Source organism: Alternaria ventricosa (assembly GCF_023758065.1).
Source record: "Alternaria ventricosa strain BMP 2768 chromosome Unknown scaffold_26, whole genome shotgun sequence".
Taxonomy (NCBI): Eukaryota; Fungi; Ascomycota; class Dothideomycetes; order Pleosporales; family Pleosporaceae; genus Alternaria; species Alternaria ventricosa.
The window spans coordinates 64,812-86,826 of record NW_026055706.1 but is presented as its reverse complement, the minus strand read 5'-3'; the positions used below and the strand labels follow the sequence as shown (position 1 = coordinate 86,826).

Sequence of the window (22,015 nt, the reverse complement as noted above, 5' to 3'; positions counted from 1 at the left end):
GCAGAAGCTGCATGATGTGACGCGTGGATGTTGTTCTTGTGTGTTGATTGCTGCATGGAGGGGTTGGTGCGGGACGAGCAATCGCCGTTCGCGATCATGTACGAGGCGAGGGATATGTGAAGTCAACTCAACTGCAGTGGGAGACATCGTGACAGAACGTTGGAAGGATACAGATGATTCTGGTAATATACAATACATTCATAGCGGTTCGATGTACCGCAGCACATCAATCTAAAGGGCTCGCGCCCAGAAAGGTCTATCCATCACATCAATCTAAAGTGTCATGAAGCCATCCCATCCGTCTATCCAGTCTATCCGAGGTATAACCCAAAACCAAATGCCCAATAAAACGCCGAAAAGAAAGAAAGAAAAGGTGTTACAACGCCAGGTATTAGCGACGCAAAGGACCGTAAACCCTGTGATTCCTGACGTCCACAGCGCCACTGCCTGCTAGCCTCGTGGCGAAGTTGATGTCTCCGAAGATGGCGCCTTTGGACTGTAGCGTCCAGCTGACTGTCGGTTTGGGACTACCAGTGAAAGGGTTCATGCTGGTCAGAATCCAACCCCGGGCTAACGGCGAGTACTCAGTCCCCTTGACGACTTCGGGAACGGCGATGAGAAGCGTTTTTGAGTGCTCAAAGGGAGCGAAGATGATGGCTTTGCCGCTTGAGAGGGGTGCGCCGGTATAGTCGTATGCTGATGAAGGTGAAGAGGGCGCGGAGATGATTAGAGGGCCGTGGGTGCGCTCTGAAGCGCCTGAGGGCCAGGGTATTCCCGAAGTGATTAGTTTAGAGAGGAAGTGGACGAGCGATGAGAAGGCGGCTCGGCCTTCTGTAAGAAGCATGTAGTTCTGTAAGATGAGATGAGGATTCAACAGCATCTCGATGTTGTAGGGCTCCAGTCGGGGTTCGTTTGGCTCCTGGAGGCTTATCGAGACTTCTAGTAGCCATTGTGAGCCGCAGCTCAGTACGCAAGCCAGTGTTTGGATGAAGATGTTGCGTAAAGCTGGTGTCCGTGGGTGGTGAGGTGCGTGTGAAAAGTTCCACAATCCCGTTCCTGGTATCTGGTATTGGACACAGAGATCGATGATTGTACGCGCTCGCACAACATGTGCGGGAAAAGACGGGCTGGGTTGTGTTCGGTGAGGTAGTTCAAGGAAGATGAGATCTAGCTGCGCATACTCGGCTCTGCCGTCCGAGGCTTGAACAATCTGACTTGCTTGGCTTGAGAAGCGTGGGGGTGGGGGCCGGGCCGTGTTGGTGTCCAGGGAGGTTGGACGGCACAGCCATGAGACTGACCCGTCGTGTAGTTGAAGTGGTGTGCCAGTTGTGCAAAGTGCAACAGGATCTCGCGCCGCGATACCGACGAGTAGTAGTGACCGAAGGCATTCGTCTTCGATATTTGGTCTCGAGAACGGACCTGGAGGAGCCAGTGCTAAAGGTAGGCCTGAAGCGTTCAAAGCGATAGCCGTTTTGTCCCGGTTTGCGTCAAGCCTCCGCATGTACTCGGGTAATCTTGGATTACCACCGGCTCTCATGCGAAAGGTTTCCGCAACCAATGACGTAAACGATTGCATCGTTGGAGATTGATCGTGTGGAGTATCCGGTCTCTGCAATGTGCCTTGGCCATGCGCACTTAGTGTATCGAGCTCCTGGAACAACGCCAGAAGCGAGCGGATCTTCATCGAGACTGGGTGTGTGAAGGTAGTGAGCTCACTGGCAAGCACCAGTAAGTGAGTGAAGAACTCTCCGGTAAACCGTACGATCGTCTGGACCTCATCCTCGTAGTGCCGCAAGCAAGGTACTAAGAAAACATGGCTTCGCCCCATCTTCATCTCGTGGGCGCACCAAGCGCGATCAAACCACTCAGAGCTGAGTATTCGTTCCAGAAAAGTCTTGAGGGGGCTGAACTGCTCCATGAGAGGCGGAGTAAGTCCTGCATTTGGTTGCTGGCCCGAAGGTACCTGGGAGTAGCTGTATTGCTCGACGTAGTAGCGTAGAAACTGTTCCTCGTCTGCTGTGATGGCGACGTCGTCGATTGCCACAACGACCGCCCTTGCATTCTTGTAGACGACATCGATAGCACCGGCAACCCCTGTCCTCTCACTCTCATCCTCTTGTTCCAGGCAAACTTGGTCGAACCACAGCCCTTCGCCCTTGTTCTTTTCTCTAATGACAGCCTCGAACAATGCCGCACCAGTCGGTAGCGGGAACTGCTCGATTTCCTTCTGCCATCCAAAAGGAAGATCTCCGACCGGTGTGACTACTCTTCTCGGCGCGTTCAGAGTGAAAGATTTCCGGCAGTAGCTGAGTGCGATATACGACTCTTCCTCGCCGCGGAACTCGATGTCGTTGATCAACCGGAAGGGGAAGGTGGCTTCCAGATGGTCCTTAGGAACGAACTCCTTGGTGAGTGCTGGTGCTAGACGGCTGATATTCGCCAAGAGGGTAGTCGCATTGATGTTGGTGGTGAACGACGGCGCCGTCCATCTGTGCTGATTGATCAAACTCTCTCGGGCACCAGATTTGACAGTACGTGTAGTAAGACTCGAAGTGTCCAGCTCGTCTTCGTCGATGTCCAGAAAGTTGCACTGTCCGAACCGGGAGTAGTACTGGAATGGTGTTGACAAAGCCATGGGAAAATACATTATCCAGCTCGCTTGATAGGAAAACTGTTGGTGTTCGATGATGGACTGGCCTCTTGTACAAGGCACCCAGACCTTTTTGACTACGATGGCCTCGCTCTCCCTTCATGACCCATGATCCCTCCTTCTGCACCCAAGAGCGCCGGCGCAAAGCCGTGCTCTGGTCTTGGGGCCAGCGGTAGACAAGCTGAGAGGACGGTGCCATGCATGAACGTTTTCCGTCAGCCCACTGGCGCCACAAGCGGGCCCTCGCGCACCTGCTACCGCATTGCGTATTTGCGGGGTATGATGAAGGCTTGGCTGCCTTTTGACGGTGGATTAGGATGCATAAGGCGTAGTTGGGTATAGTAAAGTTTGAGCGATCCAGATGTTCGGGTACAATTACGGGTCCGCACGGCCCTCGCAGGTGCAAAGCAGGTGACGTCGCAATCTTTCGGAAGGGGCAGTCGCGACTGCAAAAGAAAAAACACGAGCTGAAACATGCAGACTCATGGATTTGTTCCGGTAAACGCCTGGTTGCGGACTCGACATGCCACGCTAGAAGTTCTAGAAGGAAAAAAGCAATATGGTATGCATCGTCCTGCAATTTCACACGGTACGTAATTTTCCGGGCAAACTTGTTCTAGCGGACAGTGATCATGATGCAGCAGACATACGAAGCTGAACGGTCAAGTCATGAAGAGGCTAAGCCCTACCATGGATCGTCCCAGCGCGGAAGGATGCTGAAGCATGCTGTGCCTGAGCACGATCTGGATATAAATAGACCCGCGGCACGAGATTGACTCCCCGATCTGTGTAGAGATACGTGTGTTGTGAGAAACAGAACCCAGACTCCAGCCATTACCAAGCCAGGCACGTGATGCTGCCGGCCAAACCGCTCACGTTTTGGAAACTCAAATCTCAGGCTTGCGATGGCAGCCACCCGCCGGACCAAAACACCCTCCAAAACGCGAATTGACAAATTTCCAAACGAGCATCAATCGATCTTTGCATTCGCGAGCCTGTCATTGGAGCCCGCGATTACGTTCGACATCCGAACGTTCTGCCGTTTGTATTTGCTGTGTTTCCGGAGCCGTTTCCGTGCGACCATGACTGGTACCGACGACTTGGTTACAAGGTAGTTACTGAACGATCCGAGAAGAACACTGCCATAGTTAGAAATTGCGCGCGTAATATTTGTAAAGATCAGCTCACCCTTTCAACGCGTTGCGGCCTCGCGACCCCAGGATCACCAGGGTAGGTTCCAAGAAGTCGATCTATTCAACGTCTGTCAGCAAACCGCTCCAATTCTAGGTGCCAGATCGAAATCTTACCACTTCAGTGATCATGTGCTTGGGGCTCTTGCAGTGAAACACCTCAACGACGGCACGCACTTGCAGCCGGGTCTTCCTTAATAGCTTGACGCACCGGTCCGACACCTCTACACATGCCTGGTACCTATCTTTCTCCGCCTTTCCCATGTTTTTCACGTTGGCCTCGGTAGCCATTATGGAGCTGGATAGCGCGGAGAAACCAGGTCTTGTGGCTGGCAACCCGTCATGGTTCGACAGCGTCCGTTTGAGATGATCAGATTCCTGCCGTCCGGTAGTACCTTGACTGATAGGTGCACCTGAAGCATCCGTGGTTGCGACTCCAGTTTCCTCATCGACGGCATAGACGGCGAGTAGAGTGTCGCCATCTCGCAAAACGGTGCCGATGGTCCACTCCAAAGCATAGGCTGCTTCGTCACTTAGATCAGTAGACACCAGATACACACGCTGTCTTCTCAATCCGTTCTTCGCATCTTCTGCAAACTGAACGTAGTCGCCTCGGATTATTTGTCGGACACAGCGGTGGGCTTCTGGGCTGGACTGGATAGGTGAGATGTTCAGCGAAAGCTGCTGGGCTGATTTGATTTCGGCAAGCTCATCCTCGTGGTCTGAATGGACTGGGGTCGAAAGACCAGACCCGCCCTGGTCAAAACTGGTATGGGGATGCACCACTCCCGACGAACCCTTCCTCGATATCCTTTCCCCGTTGGGGCCAGTAATGTTTATGTTGGGGTCTAGTAATGATCGTACTTTGTAGGAAACGGCGACATCTCGCCCTGTGTAGAGTTAGTGAGATGTACAAGTCGATCTTGTTTGCAACACTTACGCTCCTGCTCGGCAGCAGCCAACAGACTCTTAGCAGTGATGACTTCTCTGCCCATGCTGTCAGTGCCGCCAGACGACTTTCTCGACCGCTGCCTGCCTCGTTTTCTCTCCTTGGTTTTGTTCCATCCGTCTTCCCAATCTGAACTATCCGAAGCGTTATCACTACTCTCGACAGCAGCGCTATCTTCGCCGTCGTCGTCTGTCGCAAGGCGCACGCCTCCACCGGGCGCGGTGGCCGTGCCCTTGACGGGATCAACGCCCTTGCGATTCGGTAGTGAGGACAGTCCGCCCTCAGATTGCGCCAAAGCAGAGTCGTTCAGTTTGCGATATGCCTTGTCCATGTCAATGCGCTTGCCCGATTCTGTGACGAAGGTATTGTTCGATGTTGGTGCGGCGGGCGTTGGGTTTGCCATGCGCGTTACTGGGGAGGCAGATCGGCCTGGCCCCGGAGAGCCAGACTTGGATCTGCCCAAGGGCCCACTCGCAGAGTTGTGCCTATCCCTGGAGTTGCCTAGGAAGCCGCTCGAGTTGCCATAGACGGAGGACATGGCACGAGGCTTCGCAGCGGCATCCAGCTTGCCACCCTGCGAGACTCGCTTAGGCATGGCATGTGCGTCGATGGAGGGCAGCATTTCGAACTTGTACGCCGATTCGGGGTTCACGCGACGCGGCGACGAGGGCATGGCGAAGGGGATGCCAGTGCTGCCGCGGCTGGAGCTCCTACGCTGGGCCGGCGAATCGACGTCCAGCATGCTGCGAATGGGCGAGGCAGCGGAGCCAGGACTTTGCGCGCGCTGGGCTGGGCTTTCTGCGCGTCGTGCGCCGGGCTTTTGGTTGCCTTCGAGAATCTTGACGACCTCTCTCATTTCCTCGTCGATAGCAGCTTCGAGTGACGCCATGGTGGCGGTGTGCAACTGGACGAGAAGACACGGAGTCGCGTGTGGAGTGCGGACTGTGGAGTTTGTGGAGTAAGTGAGTGAGGCTGGCGGCAGGTCGAAGTGGAAGTTTGGTAGTAAAACGCGGTCGTGCTCGCGGGGTAGCAGAAGTGGTTAAGGTATCAATTGGCGTCGCGCTATGGCATCATAGGCGGTGCTGTGCTGTCGGGTGAAGGGGCTACAAATAGCAGCGATGCAGTCCCGAGCGCAGTCGTCTGGAAAGATGTAGGGTGAGCGCGTGATGGGATGGACTAATAGCAGCGGTGGGGTAGCAATTCCAAAGACTGTAGCAGCTGGCAGTAGCTGAAAGCGATGGCGGGCCGAACCGTAGTATACAGAATAGCTAACCGCTGTCGGAGAACAAGTTGTTCCCTAGCAGGTTGATGGAAGCGGACGACATGTGGAAGTCAAAGCGCGAGCAGCAGACGATGAAGCTATGCACGAACAGTCAGCGCGCGTCGATGGTCGCGGGTGCTCTTGGTCCAGGCGATGCGAAGTGGGCATGAAACCCCTCCCCTCAACATCTAGCGATTTGGCAGCGCTTGGCAAGCGAAGATCACCAGAGACTGCCACGCCGCTGACGCAGGGACGAGTGGCTACTTTGACATGAACAGGCAGCAACGCGCAGATGTGAGGATACTTTCCACTACTGTCTTGTTGATTTCAATCACCAAGCGCACGCATGTTGAGCACTTCAAAAGCAGCGCGCGCATCTTTCATATGATGCTTGGCGATTAGTGAAGCAGCCCGGGGTGTGGCTGTGCTGTGCTGGCAGACGCATCCATGGATACTCATGTGGAGCGCCCTGCGGTCTAGCCAAAAGAACAATGAAAGTTACCTCATCATTCCCGAATCAACCGACGTAAAGCGAAAACAGATGCATAGAGGTGCAGGCATCGATAGATATATTATACATGGAGGCTCCCTAATTAACAGCAGTCTACCTCTTCCTGGGCAGAACAATGTTAGCACGTGCAGCAACACCAAGCTTGTGGATAGCATTGCGCCTGTCCCAGATGCCACTCGTGCCCTGTACTACAGCAATGAGCTCCTGCGCAATACGCTGGGCAAAGCTGCCTTTTCCACTACCCATATTCCTGCGCTTAGAAGCTGCGGCCAGGATCCACTGGATAGCAGAACGTCGCCGTTGCCTTTGACCCAGCGGAACGGGGATCTGAAGAGCAACACCACCTCCAGCAGCGCCACGCTGACTACGAATGCGCATCAGAGGCGAGACAGAGTCAATCGCGAGAGTAAGGTAAAGCACAGGGTTGAGGGGTAGATGCGATGGTGGCGGCGCGCCAGGAAGCAGAGGTCGTGCTGGGTTAATGGTGGGAACTGGTGATGTTCGCAGGTGTTGCAGGATCAGCGCCATGTTCTGCGATGCAAGTCAGTTGGTTGTAGGCTGTGATCCAAGGCTGGCTGACCTACTCGCTCCGCAACGCTCTTCTTGCCGTGTCGCATGAGCAGATTGGTGACCTGGTCGACTACGGGGTCGTGGCGATGCTTGACATGGCCGTCCTTGGGCAGCGGCAGAGTGGGCATCTCATACTTCAGTCCTGGCGTTGTGGGCGCTTTTGTGGCAGCCTGGAAGTCTACGAGACCCATGTCCACGCCGCTGTTCCCACTTGACTGTGTCGTCATAGTCGAATACGACCGTGAGCCCTTGGGTGCCATGTTCGGTGTCGTCTTGGGCTTTTGCGAGTTGAGCTTGTCCTGCATCACCTTGGGCAGGTTCTGTTGCGCCTCTTTGTCTCCCTTGACTACCTAGCACACTGTCAGCCCTCGCCTTGCCATGTTTGCTGTGGATGACCCCACATCTTCAATTGGTGTGCCCTGGTTGAGGTCGGGACCGTCCTCTCCCATCGTCTTGGCCATCGAGGCTGCTTCTTCCGAGACATGTTCAATCGGCTTTGCGTCCTCTCGCTTCGATCGGTCGGCGGCGGGAGGCTTGGTTTGATCCGAGTAGAGGCGGCATTGCGACGGCGCCATTCGGAGCGCTGACCGAGCAGGCCATTGAGCCTGAGGCCTTGGCCGGAACGCGATCGAGCGCGTGATCGCGGGGACGTTTAATCGTGGCGGCATTGTGTTGTGTTGTGGAGTCGGCTTGGTGATGTTCTTGCAAAGTGACGCCGAATATTCAAGCCGATGTCGCGCTACAGCGTCCGTGCGCAGTTTGCCTTTACCCCAGATCAACTCAACGTGTTCGGCAGCTCACCACCATGATTTGATGTTGCCACATTCAAGATGCAACGCATGCGCCCATGCATAATTGTACCCTGAAAACCTTCAATACATCATATCCTGCAAAACTACAATGTATGAGGCAGCATATACCTTCAGAGTGCGGGCTGATTACTACTTGCACCAAACGAGCTGATCCGTAGAGAGCGTTACACATTGGAGAAATGAGCCGGTGAGACGAACGTCATTGCCGTTTGTAGTTGGGCTTCGGGTTGAGCCTACCACGACTAAGCCTGGCCTCGGTTGCCCGTCAGTCCACTATTCTTGTACCAGTCACGTTCTCATAACAAACATCCTTCGTTTTCTCTCTTCCACGTCTGTCTCTCAGGTCACTCGTAGCAGACTTTGTCACCAGCCTTTACTTTTGCTTAACGATCGCAACTTGACAGGACGCGGCCGAGGAGGTGGCGGAGGCGGCAGCATGGCCTCTCGTGAGCCACCTAAGATGTTCGGATAAGCTCCAACGTCACAGAGTTGGCATGCATATACAATAATATTTTCTCAACGAAATGAGCTTTATTGTGTAGTCAAGTTGAAACTCGACGAGAGATGCACTGTCGTTTACTATCTCAAGGGCTGCGATCCTTTTCCTTCGCCCATGGACAATGACAACGCCGGACTGGCCACTGCTCGTCGAAGGAACACGCGCTTGATCGCCGTCGAAGAAATTGGCACTATCTCGCTTGCCGAACTTCTATGGGGTGTCTCGCAATCTACACACAACTACCCCTCAAAGCTCGAAACTATCGACGCCTTGAATGCCATCATGGCATATGGACTAAGCAGCCAGTCCAGAATCACTACGGCAGCAGGCAATGTATTCTACCCTTTCAGCAACCATCCCCAAGCAGAGATGATCGAATTGGACGGTGGCATCCATGCTCATTGTGGATACTTCACCAGTCTCCGTACGAGCGTCAGCAGGTTGCTCGTGAACGTCAACGTTACAACGGGTGCCTTCTACAAGCTCTTCGTCTTCTTCCTATTAGCGTATCAAGGGCTACACGGTACCTCGAGACCTGCACACTGCGTCCTATCAAAGGACAAGAACATTGTTGGCGCCGATCAGCTCCAAAACCTCACACATAACCTTTGCTATACCTTCGCTAGCGCCACCCGCTCTGTCAGTATTTGCCCTCCCGCCTAGTATGCCGACACACTTTGCGAGCGCGGCAGCTCATATCTCCATGGCGTCCTCAAACGATCGGATGAAGTGGCATACCACGAGGCAGCCTGGCTTGGGGTAAATCCAAACCTCGCGGAGACTACGTTCTACCTTTAGTTCACAGACTTGTTGGATATGATGTAGCCGGGAGGAAGTCAGTGTGTTTCGCATTGGCTTAATTTCAATGAGAAGTTATTGAATAGCTCCAGGCTGTCAGATAATTGTACCTGGAAAATATTGTAAGTCGATGTATACACCTTGCACCCTTGAAGTAGGTACATTGCTTTTGCCCTCATTTGACAATCCATTTCAGCTGTCCCCACATGTGCCCATCTAGAATTGGCCATGGACTTGTTTCTTGCTTAACTGCACTCTTTCTTTGCATTGATCGTCGGGCATTGCTCATTGGTCACTGCTACATCAAATGGCGCTAGTACCCAGTATGGTGCATATCATGTAAGTCAGTCGCTCGCCCCCGTCCCGCAGTGTTGCTCCACAACGATAGCAGCCAATCGGAGGGCAGCAACTCCGCATGGCATATCCTCTGCTAGGAATGGAGTGATGTTGGACTGTACTCGAATTGAGGACGCAAAGACCAAGGGCTTGCTGAATGTTATCGTCACCACTCGGACGGGCGTGGTGGACGGTGGGCTGCAAGGGAGGAACGCGTGCTGCAGGGCGTCACGGGGTCGCGGTCGCCTTTCCCCGCACTAGCCCGGAAGGACGACAGCCAATCAAAACTCAGCTCCCAGCCACTCCGTTTCACCCCACTGCAGCCCTGGACAGCACACGGGCGATTAGATGCGCTCGCATAGGCGGGCTAGCTTATCGGCGGTATACGGGGACGAGCGTCTCTCCTCCACCATGATCGCATTCCCTCTCGACTCTGTCTTGACCAAAGCGCTAGGCACCCACCACCTGCACTGTTCCTGCCTCGATTCACGCGTCACAAGGGTACTCCCATGTGCCGCGCAGAGCCCCGACACGCCCGTAGTACCGCATAGCTGAGACCGCGAACCAGCCTTCCCACGCATTCCGCCCATTCCTCCATTCCTCCGCCACCAGCGACTGCGCGCAAACCATGATGGACACGACTGATCGCGGGAGCTTATACGAGCACGACATCCCGTCGCTGAGCGCGTCGCTCGAAGCCTTCGACCCAGAGCGCAGCATGCACTCGGCCTACAGCGGCCGCTCCAACATGCATTCGTCGCGCTGGAGCGTGCCCCAGGACGAGGTCGACAGTGAAACCGAGTCGGACGGGCCATGGGCGCCACCAGCATGGCAAAAGTCCCAATCCAGCAATCACTGGTACAGAAAGTCGCTCCTGGGTGAAAGCGCCATGCGCAACAGCCCGTCCAAGTCGCCGTTTGAGTACCGCACCGATCGCGACGTCACACCCTCGCGCATACCCTTACCAGAGTCGCCCTACAAGCAAACACCGCGCACCAGCCCCGAACCCATTCCCGAGGAGGAACAGAGATACATGTCGACCAACATTGCGTCGCGACTACAGAGCCCGGAGGAGGAGCCGCAAGCGAGCGCGGGCGCATTGGCGGGGACTGAGTCGACGCTGTCGCAACATGACGACGGGCCAGTCGAGGGTTGTAAGTAACGCAAAACAATGCGCGCTGTTTATACTGACAGCCATAGTCATGCGCTTTGCGTACAGAGGAGAAGCTAAGTTCCGCACAGCGCCCATCGAAGATACAATCACCACCTTTGCAAGCGGCCTCCACATCTTTACCAGGTCAAGAGCCAACCTCATCTTTACTGTCGCGACTCTTTTAATGTCTTACCTGTTACTGCACCCCTGGCAAGCCAGTCTTATTCCAGATGTCGCGAATGTCGCCAGCATGGCGAAACAGTTTGAGCCTTTGCTATACGCTTCAGAGAGTGTCATTCCACGGTCGCGCGAGCTCGCAGACGCCAGTATCGCCGTGCAAGACCTGGGAGAGAGCGTCCGTGCGACTAACATGTCTGCGTCGCCTGTCATCATAGATCAGCTGGACGACCTGGGCGATAGTCTCAGGATCCTATCCGAGAAGATTACCAGCTTCTTTACCAACGTAGATGGCGATATGGACTCGTAGGTATAGCCTTCTTGACCTCGTACACCTACTGATGACTGTAGCATCCTCATTACTATGGAATGGGCCAAGCGAGAGCTAGCAAGTATTCAAGGCCCAAAGGTTGGCATGATTGATACAGTCATCGACAATGTTCATGGCGGTCTCAACGCGATTGGCCTGCTTGAGCGCAACGGCGAAGCTACAGCCGTTGGCCGTGTCGTCAACGACATCCTCGGACACACTACACAACAGCGGTCGAAAGCTACCCTGCAGCGGACGTTCGACTACCTCCTGACCACTCTAGAGGAGAACATTGCAAACGAACTCGCACGCGCAGACGTCCTCTTCCAACTCTTCGAAAGTGTAGACCGCCAATTCCACAATCTCCACCGATCCGTCGCCAAAGAAGAAGATTCACTCGCAAACCGCAAAGACGAGTTCCTCGCTTCCATGTGGCGCACTTCCATCAACAACAAGATGAAGATCAAAAAGTACGAAAAGAACCTCAAGCTTCTCAAAGATGTGCGCGCATCAACCCTCATCAATAAATCGGAGCTCAAGGTGCACATTCAAATCATCCACTCCGTTAGAGACCAGCTAGACAAAGCACGCAAGAATCTCATCAGCCCTTTGATCCGCGCCGCGCAGAGCAACAGCTTCGGTTTGGACCAGCAGTTGAACGACCTGACAGGTACATATGGGTTTTTGAAGACGCTGCGTGACGATCAGAAGAAGAAGGTTCGACAGCAAATGTGGGGCGAGCCCAAAAAGCGCATCGCCATTACTGCTGGTGGGAAGGAAGAGGAGATTGAGGGGGACAGCGAGTAACTTGCTCACCTCTAGTCTCTTTGTTTTCTCCTCCTTTTTGAATACTGTTTTCCGGCGTTCAAATGCATAGCTTACCTCTCTTGCTTGGCTACTACTGACTGCTACTTCTTTCTTGATCGTTCTAGCATGGCGACTTGGTTAGATAAAGGAGCGGTGTCCTGCTTACATTTATCGCGGCGTCGGACTGATGAGATATGTATCATGGCGTATTGGACACATCAAATGTATGGCATTGTTGCCTTGATACTTTTGGAAGGAACATGGATAGGGTGGAGGCGTTCTTGTTTAAAACAGCTTTGCACAAGCATTACCACTACCACATACTGATATCAATCTAAACATGAGTATTACTATGCTTGCGCCGTTGTCGTCAACGAGATCTAGAGTTTGGTACGCTAGAGCTCTGTACAGTGGCTTGCATATTGCTACCGGTGCGGACTTGTTCCGCTTGTCTTATAGTACCTAGGTACCTAACGAACGTCAGCCGCCCCTTGCTGATTAGCACACAGTATGCTTAGGCAGCCAGACTACACTTCAACATATATGTTGTATAGCTACCCCACTACATTGCGGCACAGTTATCGCAGGGCCTCGACTTGAATCATTCCACAGAAAATACACTCCACGTAGCATAACTTGAGACCACGTCTCCCTTCCCACCTTCTTTTCTCTGGTCCCCTTTCAGCACTCAACTCATACCACAACACGCTGCACATCCAGCCGAAATGCCCAATCGTTTCCATCGCTCCAAACCCATCCCCTCCCCTACAGTCCTAGACCCTCTTCCCCCAGGAACCCAACCTGTGATCCGCTCAGGGCTCTCCGCAGTAACCTACCACATCCCCGTCTCCCCTCCCTCTTCCACTCGATCCTTGTCCAAAACCACAATCTCCCTGCCCCGTCACTCAAAATGGACATCAGGCCTCCACTTCCACACCCTTCACACAGAATACCTGCACCTCGTCCGCGGCTCCATCTTCGTGTACCTAGACGGGCAGACCAGGATACTGAGCGCTGCAGCTGGTGGCGAGGTATGCGTTTACGGCAGTTACAAGACTGAACCCGGACTAGTTATCCAGATCCCCAAGTACGCACGGCATAACTGGGGTAGAGCGAGAGAGTATCTAGCAGTCCACAGACCATCTTGTGTTAGACCACGTTTTCCGGTTGATATCGACGATGAGGTTGTGGTGGAGGAATGGACGGATCCGGCGGATGGGGGGAAAGCGCTTTTCTTCTGGAATTTGAATGGGGTTATTCAGGCACCATCCACCACGACGCTGCCTCGGCTTCAGCATTTCACGAGATGGGTGCTGGGGCGTTGGTGGGTGGAGTTTCAGCTGTGGAATGTGTTTTGGGAGTGTGATAATTGGCCTGTGGTGCTGGGGTTGAGGAATATGTTGGGGGAAGGGAGGGACTGGTGGCCGTTGCCGATTGATGTGTATTTGAGGGTTAGAGATAGATTGCCTGAGCTGTGCTGGTTGGGGCAGTGGAATAGGAAAGTGGAGGGGTGGTTGGAATGGGTTATTATACTGGTTTTGTTGGGGTTGGTGAGGGGCGTGGGATGGGTAGTAGGTGTCAGGGCTGTGGAGAAGGAGAGAACGCCAGTGGCATTGTGGGAGGAGTACCAGCAAAAGGGACGTAGAAGTTGAATCATGGGCTTGACAGACGTTTGGAATGATTGTAAACGTGTTTTGAAATCTGGATATGTCCTACCAACGCCGCTCCAATCGTGTGTGAAGTATGCAGGCCATAACGCTCCGTACTCGTATCCATACCCATCCGTACCTGAGGTCTCTTTCTTAACCAAAACGACCATATTCCAAGTCTTCCTCTCCACTCCACATCTCTAGATGAGATGCTTGCTTCTGAAGTAGGCGCGGAGGTACACAACCTGCCAAGCCCCCAGTCCAACCAACATACCCATAGTGCCCAGCGCAAACCACTTGACGCGCTCATTGGTGCTCTCATTGGTATCACGCAGCTTCTGCTCGCGACTCCTCAGGTAATCCATCTCGGTGACAATCTCGCCAACTGTCTCCTCGATCCGCCTGAGTTCCGCTTCTACAGGCTTCAGCTTGTCGACGGCTTGGATGGCGTTCCAGTCCTTGGCGTCAGCGCCAATGTCAATGTCGAGCTCAACGTGGCGGGGTGCGATGTTCTTGGACGAGCCGGACGAGGTGAAGATGTTCTCGAAACATACGTCGAAGGCTGAGTCGGCGTGCGAGGTGAAGGCGTAGCGGTTCTCGCCCACTACGTCTTTGGGGCGGTGGTAGTCGTTGCCCATTGCGTCGCGGATCTGTTTGTCGCTGTCAGTAACGTCTTCAGGCAGTATAATGCTCGCATGATGCTGGTTTGTTGACATGGCGCTGGAATTGCAACGTACATGCATATCAACTCTCTGTCCATCTCCGCGGTATCCGTCCAGAATCGCCGTGACAACCACCAACTGGTCCTTGGCAACAAAGTTCCTAACGCATCGCTCGTACTTGGCCGAGTCGTGTGGTGCGACGGGATGGAGGTCGAATTTCAGGGCCGCGGCGAGGGGGAGGATTGCCAGCAGCACGCAACTGAGAAGACGTGCTAACCGGTCCATGCTGGATTGGGGATATGTGGAGAGCTGCAGCGCTTGCGGACTCGAGTTGTTGCCCTCTTGGTGGCTCCGCGAATTGTACAGCTGTCGCAAGACCGCGCGGAAGGACAGATGGTCCGATTCTAAGCTAGCGCGGAGTGGGGAAGGCGCGTGCGGACCCTGAACAGCCGCCAGGTGGGAGGAGCGTGTCTTGCCACCACTCTTCCAGCTTCAACATATTGAGACGACCACAAATCGGCGCTAACTTGACAGAAGTCTAATGATACAATTTTAGAAAGCTTATCAGAAACTAGACTATTTCGTGACGGCGTTAACCCATACCAACGCCAACCTGTCGCTGAGAACGCTCAAAAGACATATCCTACGGTACGACAACAGCCTTCTCACCAAGCGGTAGTACCGCCATCCAACTTCAGATCATGCCCAGTCATGTAGCTGCTCGCCTTGCTCAACATGAACAGTCCCGCAGCCTTGTACTCTTCAGGAGTGCTGAGCCTGCCCAACATGCTGTTGTTCTCCCATTCCTCGCGGCTGGCCTCGCCGGCGTCGAAGTTGGCTTGCACCATGGGCGTCACGATATGACCCGGACTCAACGAGTTCACTCGGATACCCCCTGAGCCATCTGGATTCTTCCTGCCCCATTCCATGGCCAAGTTCCGTGCAAGCTGTACCACTGCCGCCTTGGACGAGTTGTAAACGGGTGCGATGAAGCCTCGGTTGGCAATCGTGCCGCTCATGCTTGCGACCAGGCAGATCGACCCTTGGATCTTGTATTCCATCATCTGACGGGCGCATTCTCTGGCTGCTAGGAACACGCCGGTGTAGTTGACGTCGAGCATCTTTGCGATGTCTTCTTTCTTGAAGTCGAGCGCGGGTGTAACTTGCTGAATGCCAGCAGCTGGAGAACGGATGGTTAGTATTTGACTTCCAAAATGTTGGGGAAATGCTGTACCTGCAATGAGGCCATCAAGACGTTGGTGTTCCGAGGCAATACCGCCGATGCACTTTCGCATCGCCTGCTCGTCTGTAACGTCCACTCTATGGTACTCCAGACTCGCACCGCTGTTGCTCTTGAGACGGCCCTGAGCCTCTTGAAATGCTTGAGGGGGTTCCGGTAGCCGGTCGAGACAATGCACCTTGCCACCAGCCTCTACGAGCCCTTCGGCCATGCATAGGCCTAATCCACGGCCTCCACCTGTTGATACGTTAACACGGGTTACAAAGGCATATTGTCTGCTCTAGAGATGGGAGGAGGACGGCATGCTGCACCTGTAACCACGAACACTTTTCCGTCGAGGTCGAATTGGCTGAACCGCTTCTCTCCAACAGTCTCATGTTTTTCGTATGGAACTTGCGGATAGGTTGCGTCCAGGTGTGAAGCGATCCCTCGGCGCTGAAGAGGGGTGGTGCAAGGCTGAAGTCGGAACGCAGGTGGCGCTGGGCGCGCGAAACGTCGAAGCAACATTCTCGAAGACCGGAAAGCTGCCATGACTGATGTTGTGTGTTTGCAGACTGATAGTTGAAAGTAAGAAGACAAGACAAGAGGAAACACAATGTTGAGCGACAAGCTGAGGCGCTCCTGTGCTGACATGTATATGTCACACAGGCATGATGTAATTGCAGCTCATACGCGTACCTCTCCTTCCTTCACCTTGGCTGACAGACAGAGCATCGTGACTTCCGCGGCGACCCAGTCGCGCGATTCGTCGAAACCCTAGAAGGAAGCCGCTGCAGACGATGAGTGAAAAGCATGATGCGAGGCGCGTGACGGAAACACGGCATAAGATTTGGTAACGATTAGCTTACTGGGCTTGCCACACAGATTTACGAGCATCAATCTCACGATGTTGGCACCTGCAGGCACGGCTGGCCTGCGTGGTCTGAATGGGTCGCGCCTGTTCCCAACCGGTATCCGGAATGCGGGGCTGTGGGTACACAGGGCTGGGTGGTAGCTGTGGTGATTGGTCGCGGGTAGTGTCGCCAACACGCCAGAGGTACATCATTCTGAGCAAACATGGGAATCATGTGCCTTGACGCGTTATCAACGATGGGGAAATGTGCATTTTCCCATGATAAGAGTCTGACCGTGCAGCATGCACGACCATGATAGCGGTGGCAGTGGAGTATCTTCTCCACTTTGCCATGGGATTCACGTCAGGCTTTCGCAGCGTTCCTTGCATTGCAGGATTCATTTTTCACGATAGAAGGGCCTGGACAGCTCGAGAAGGATCGTATCGTCCATCAAAACGCGCGGCTGAGAAACTGGAATTCGAGCTTCGGAACAGCGCGAAACATTTCTCATCGCCGATCTCAGAGGCTGCACGAAAACATGACTTGGCAGGCACGGGAGGATAACAGTGTGAAAGACATGCTGATGGAAGTCGAAGTCTCTAGATTATAGCCACAATCAATCGATAATTAGCTTTAGCATCCATTTCAAAAGCTGCAAATGGATATGTCTATGTAAACTTCATCTCTTCTCGCTGCTTAGCTCGCGCAACCAACAGAATGTGGATATATAAACCAGCCCTTCGCCTCTTCAAGTTTCCCATCATTACAAGTCTCACCAATGAGTCTCAAAAAGCACAAAGCACTTTTCGATGACTCTGGCGATCCAGATTTTGCGTGTACCACCAGCGTCCCCAAAAATCTATCCATCAAAGACATGTTCGCGAGCTTACATACGTTCTGGGTTTGGTGATTGGGTGTATATCCCTATGTACAGTGCAATTGAGCGGCCTTTGTGATTTTGTAGCCTTTTGACTTGACTTGACGTGCACATAGCTGATCACAGCGCTTTCAAATTTCGCGATTGCGAACATTGCAACTGATGTGTTTTCGTGTGGGGTGCAGCAGCATCTATTGCATCGATGTTTTTTGAGCGTGATACATTTCTGAGCAAGAGAGAAGCGCGACAGACATGCAAAAGTGCTGGCGTAAATATTTCGAATGAGACTAGGGACTAGAACCTGGCACGTTGTGCGAGACAGCGTGAACAAGGCGGGGTGGATGCAGCGTGCCCCGCTTGGAAACACTACTGCGCCCACTCAGCCCTCAACACGATATTCGCCCTCTCAACGCCCCGCACCTCATGCACTCGCTTTTTCTGCGCATGCTTGCTTCATAAATGCACCGAGATCACATCCTTCCATCAATCATCTCTCTCAGAGGTTAATCGGCCTGATGGTCTAGTGGTATGATTCCTGCTTTGTAAGTCTCCTCAAGCACTCTAGCTTGTAAACAACGTCTAACAAACTCAACAGGGGTTGACATCTGTCACATTACCTATTCTGCAGGAGGCCCCGGGTGTAAGTTCACCCATCAAGATTCGATCTCGAACGCAAACTAATAGCGTCCAGTCGAATCCCGGTCAGGCCCCATCTTCTTTTTTGCAGAATTTTGCATACGGAAGAGCTAGGACATGAGTTGGGCGTGTGACTTATACCTTTCTTTTTAAACGATTAAAATTCTGTAGCAAACAGCGAACAGCTTGCATGCGCGTACGTGAGACAAAGGGCTAACTGTTGTGACTATGCTTGCAGCCTCGCCCCTGTACGAAGAGTCACAAATTCCACAAAGCTTCACTACCAGTATTTGTCTGTCACCAACTTCAACCCCTCATCCCCAAAGTCCCGTATACCCCTCTCCTCCACCCGCGTCCTCGTTCGAAACGTCTTCTCAATCTCTCCAGTCTTCAGATTCACCCCCTCATGTTCAAACTGCTCTCTCTTCACAAGACAACCTTCTATCGCCCATTTCGGCACTGCTTCCTCAAACCTAACGCCTTTTTCCTCTAGCATCATTCTAACAAGCTCCTGCGTCTTCTTCCCATTCATCTCCTTGGTCGAATACATGGTCCTCGCAAAAGCAGAAACAGAATTCCTCACAGCATCATTGCGACAGCGCCAAATCAGATTGTTAAGCGCTTCAGCTATGTCAGGCACAGGAAAGAACCTCGCATCGAAATGTGGCGCCCCAAGCACTTCTTCCACATCGCCCTTGACCTCCGGCTCGGGCATGGCCCTTAGAGCATCAGTGAGATGTTTGTTGAATCTCACGGAGCAGTAGCTAGCGCTCAGACTGCATAGCTTTTGTACTCGCTCGTTGAAACTCTGCGCGCCTTCTGGGAAGACTAGGGTGATTTCGTCGGATTGCGTGTATGCGACTGTGGCTCGGGGGAAGAAATGAAGAAGATCGGCGCAGGTCGATATCATGGCGCTGTGTATGCGCTCGTCGAATGGGCGCGCGAAGTGGGATGTGAAGCGTGAGAAGCCATGGCCGTCCAAGCGGAGGATGATGGGTTTGTCGAGAGGAAGGGTCTGGTCGAAGTGTGCTTCGTATGATTTCATGCGCGCTGCGAGTGATAAGGGTTTATTATCGGTATGCTGCGCTGCCGGCGCATTGCCGTTTTCGTGATCTGACATGGTGTTGATGTTGGTATCGGAATATGCAGGTTGGCTATGTTGGCTGTTGAGAGGTAGGACTACATCTGCCTTCACCCTAGATGTAACGATGACTCATCAGCCTCACGTGCTTTCACCATGGTTTCTTGAGAAGAATCATTATGGTAGTCACATCACGATGAAGGACGGATTGGAGGATACTTCTGAAAGCGGCATTATCCTTCATAGTTTTTTGAATATCATAAGAGCGTCGTGCTCAACTATCCCAATCATCGTTCCCAGCTTAAGGTAAGCACGAAAGGATCGGCTTGAGCTTGTTGATGATCTCAGTCTGAACCGCTGCATCATTCATAGTCGTCTTGTCGTTCGCATCACCAGGGCTGATGGTGACGTAGCAGTCGCTTCCACGGATTAAGATAACATCCGCCTCCCACGGCAGGCGCGTGCTACCGCACCATTCCGCATCGCGAGCGCTCAAAAGACCGGTGTTGATGCGAGTGAAGATGTACTTGAACTGGCTAGGGTCGCTGCACTTGGTCTCGGATACAGCGGGGAAGTTGACGTTGAGGAAGGAGTTCGCTGGGAGGTATGGCTTTCCAGAGTTGATGATAGTCGTGGTAACGTTCAGAGCCAGGTCAGCATAGACCTTGCTGTGAAAAGGAGTAGGTGCATTCCATGCGGTAGGATCTCCTGTCACGCCAGAGAAGGCGATGGCCGGGATCTGAGCCGTCTTTGCCGCGAATGCAGCGGCGCCGACTGTACCGGAGAAGGGAACCTGAACAGCAACATTGCTGCCGACGTTCGGTCCAGTCAGGGCGAGTTCAGGCTTTGCGCCGTTCCAAAGCTTGGGAGCCGTGACATCGATTCCCTCCTTGATCGAGGTGACCGGGAAAGAGTTGACGTAGTTTAGGCGAGGGTCTGTCGCGTTTGCGCCGGTTGGCGGGCTTCCTCCTGGGCAGGACGCATGAATGCAACCGTCTGAATCAACGGTTTTCGGGGGTGCGTCGGAGGATCCTGATATAAGTCAGCATGTGTATATGGCCATGACTCGACTACCAACCTCTGCCAGACTGGTTCTCAGCGGGACCAGACAATACGACTTCATGGCCAGCAGAGTCCAAGACGTGAAAGAAGGTGCGAAGGTTTGCCTCTGACCAACCGTCATCGTTTGACTGAACGATGCGAACGGCTTGGGCGAAAGGAACTGCCGCAGCGAGTAGTAAGAAGGATCGCATCTTGAATAACGAATGGAAGACGAAGAAGCGAACGTGTTTGATGGAGCGACCTGAGACCTCTGCGAGTAAACAGCGCGCACCTGACGTTTATAACAACACCCTCCTCCCGATCTATCCTTACGCCAGCCACAGAGTCCCCAGTCTTGATCCACCGCTAATGTTCCAAGCATTATGCGAGCCGAACGGGCGAACAGAGGTCAGGAACACAGCCATGGCACACGCCGCAGTCTAGTCACAACGTGCGGGTAGCAGCGATCTGATTGCTCCTCGCATAAATGACTGTGGTCGTGACATGCTGCAAACACCGGCTTTGAGGCTGTGAGTGGTTGTTGACCTCCGAAACGGAGACATTTCCAAGCCTTTGGGGGTGTCGCCCCTAGCGCCTCGGCTGCAGCCACTCGAATTGGCAGGAGCGCCCGGTAGTCTTTTGCACGTGTGAGGAGCTCGAGGTGTCATTCACGGATTTTGACATGCAAGTAGTTTGGTTCATGATCTTTCATATAGCCGTCTATCGGTTTCCAAGGAACCGTTCCTCACACTGACTATATGGGATGTCACCGGCGCATGTAATCAAACGGCCCGTTCCTCGATGAACTATGCTTCCATTATTCAATATTGAGTCGTTCGGACCGCTGTGCATGAAATCTCATGCGGCATGTCGACATGTGAAAGTATCCGGAACCCGTGGTATCAATCTCCTAATTGCCAGAACGCCTGATCCAAATGCTCTATATTTCTGTGCCTCGCCAGATCCTTGACATCTCCACCCCTCGCTCATACTATATGGGCAGGCTTCACCGGCTGCTGATAGTAGTCGGTCGCAGCACCGCTCTGGTATGGTGGCAGATACTGGTTGTTCATCTCAGCAGGTTGCGTCTGCGAGTGGTATGCGGTATTTTGGTATTCGGGTGCGCTGTTGTACGGCGATGATTGCTGAGCAGGTACGGAGCCCCCGAATGGGTTGTGCGCAGGTGCGTACTGGCCTCGTTTGGCCTCTGCCTTCGCGCGACGATAACCGATGACCGAGTAGATGAAGAGACCGAAGTAGCTGAGGCTGCGATGTGTCAGTGCTGCAAACGACCTCCGGAACTCTGAACGTACAATACGAAGACACCGAATCCAAGCCCTACATGGCTACCGCCTTTGCCAATATCTGCAAACTCCATGATCAAGGCGACGCCCCAGAACGCAGTCTGGAACGAGTTCATGGTGAGGAAAGTGCCGGGTTTCAGCGCATCGCGAAGGAAGAGCAGGATGGCGAGAATGTCGATGAGGAGTACTATACAGCTGAAGAGTATAATGACAATGAGTAATCTACTGGCTGTAAGCTTTGTGTATGCGCCGTTGATGGTATGATTTACGAGACTGAGGGTTGGATAACGTCTTCCAGTTCTTTCACATTGCTCAGCGAAATGCCTACTGCTCCAATGATCAAGAGCATGATACATATGCGCACTATCCAGAAGGGCACGAGAACGCGCTTCTGCCAAAATACCGGTCGTTGCGCCATGGTGAATCGTGTCGCTGGAGATTATCGTTGCTTGTCGGTGGCTAGGTGCGATGTTTGCGCAACGAAAAGAGGAAACCAGGATATAAATCTCTGTTTGCAGGGCTGAGCGCGAGATACACCGATATTTCGGGAACTCGCGTTGACTGGGCTGTGATGCGTACGCTCAGGGGAACGCCTTGCGGCGCCGTGATGAAACACGCGTTCGGCCCTGTACATCTTCATCTCCCTCTTTTAGCATCCGCGCCGGTCGG

General features: G+C 53.3%; 10 protein-coding genes across 10 annotated transcripts; 2 read left to right on the top strand and 8 right to left on the bottom strand.

Moving 5' to 3' along the window:
* Nucleotides 1-391: 391 nt before the first annotated feature.
* On the bottom strand, nt 392-2,635 carry J4E93_010010 (uncharacterized protein; the record flags this gene model as incomplete). The annotated part of the gene is made up of 1 exon (XM_049347897.1): nt 392-2,635. The coding sequence occupies one exon, from the start codon at nt 2,633-2,635 to the stop codon at nt 392-394; it is 2,244 nt and encodes a 747-aa protein (XP_049194874.1).
* A 985-nt stretch (nt 2,636-3,620) lies between these two features.
* On the bottom strand, nt 3,621-5,678 carry J4E93_010009 (uncharacterized protein; the record flags this gene model as incomplete). Its single annotated transcript, XM_049347896.1, has 4 exons — nt 3,621-3,789; nt 3,839-3,900; nt 3,958-4,730; nt 4,781-5,678. 4 exons carry the CDS (start codon nt 5,676-5,678, stop codon nt 3,621-3,623), a joined length of 1,902 nt encoding a protein of 633 aa, XP_049194873.1.
* Nucleotides 5,679-6,654: 976 nt separating this feature from the next.
* On the bottom strand, nt 6,655-7,799 carry J4E93_010008 (uncharacterized protein; the record flags this gene model as incomplete). The annotated part of the gene is made up of 3 exons (XM_049347895.1): nt 6,655-7,092; nt 7,146-7,481; nt 7,533-7,799. The coding sequence occupies 3 exons, from the start codon at nt 7,797-7,799 to the stop codon at nt 6,655-6,657; spliced, it is 1,041 nt and encodes a 346-aa protein (XP_049194872.1).
* Nucleotides 7,800-8,556: 757 nt separating this feature from the next.
* On the top strand, nt 8,557-9,105 carry J4E93_010007 (uncharacterized protein; the record flags this gene model as incomplete). The annotated part of the gene is made up of 1 exon (XM_049347894.1): nt 8,557-9,105. The coding sequence occupies one exon, from the start codon at nt 8,557-8,559 to the stop codon at nt 9,103-9,105; it is 549 nt and encodes a 182-aa protein (XP_049194871.1).
* Nucleotides 9,106-10,204: 1,099 nt separating this feature from the next.
* J4E93_010006 (uncharacterized protein) lies at nt 10,205-12,023 on the top strand (the record flags this gene model as incomplete). Its single annotated transcript, XM_049347893.1, has 3 exons — nt 10,205-10,730; nt 10,777-11,212; nt 11,258-12,023. The coding sequence occupies 3 exons, from the start codon at nt 10,205-10,207 to the stop codon at nt 12,021-12,023; spliced, it is 1,728 nt and encodes a 575-aa protein (XP_049194870.1).
* Nucleotides 12,024-13,872: 1,849 nt separating this feature from the next.
* ERV25 (vesicle coat component) lies at nt 13,873-14,619 on the bottom strand (the record flags this gene model as incomplete). Its single annotated transcript, XM_049347892.1, has 2 exons — nt 13,873-14,322; nt 14,410-14,619. 2 exons carry the CDS (start codon nt 14,617-14,619, stop codon nt 13,873-13,875), a joined length of 660 nt encoding a protein of 219 aa, XP_049194869.1.
* Nucleotides 14,620-14,999: 380 nt separating this feature from the next.
* Nucleotides 15,000-15,785, bottom strand: J4E93_010004 (uncharacterized protein; the record flags this gene model as incomplete). The annotated part of the gene is made up of 2 exons (XM_049347891.1): nt 15,000-15,514; nt 15,569-15,785. The coding sequence occupies 2 exons, from the start codon at nt 15,783-15,785 to the stop codon at nt 15,000-15,002; spliced, it is 732 nt and encodes a 243-aa protein (XP_049194868.1).
* Nucleotides 15,786-18,200: 2,415 nt separating this feature from the next.
* Nucleotides 18,201-19,040, bottom strand: J4E93_010003 (uncharacterized protein; the record flags this gene model as incomplete). The annotated part of the gene is made up of 1 exon (XM_049347890.1): nt 18,201-19,040. One exon carries the CDS (start codon nt 19,038-19,040, stop codon nt 18,201-18,203), a length of 840 nt encoding a protein of 279 aa, XP_049194867.1.
* A 262-nt stretch (nt 19,041-19,302) lies between these two features.
* J4E93_010002 (uncharacterized protein) lies at nt 19,303-20,254 on the bottom strand (the record flags this gene model as incomplete). The annotated part of the gene is made up of 2 exons (XM_049347889.1): nt 19,303-20,033; nt 20,080-20,254. 2 exons carry the CDS (start codon nt 20,252-20,254, stop codon nt 19,303-19,305), a joined length of 906 nt encoding a protein of 301 aa, XP_049194866.1.
* A 774-nt stretch (nt 20,255-21,028) lies between these two features.
* J4E93_010001 (uncharacterized protein) lies at nt 21,029-21,764 on the bottom strand (the record flags this gene model as incomplete). Its single annotated transcript, XM_049347888.1, has 3 exons — nt 21,029-21,308; nt 21,356-21,533; nt 21,701-21,764. 3 exons carry the CDS (start codon nt 21,762-21,764, stop codon nt 21,029-21,031), a joined length of 522 nt encoding a protein of 173 aa, XP_049194865.1.
* Nucleotides 21,765-22,015: the final 251 nt, after the last annotated feature.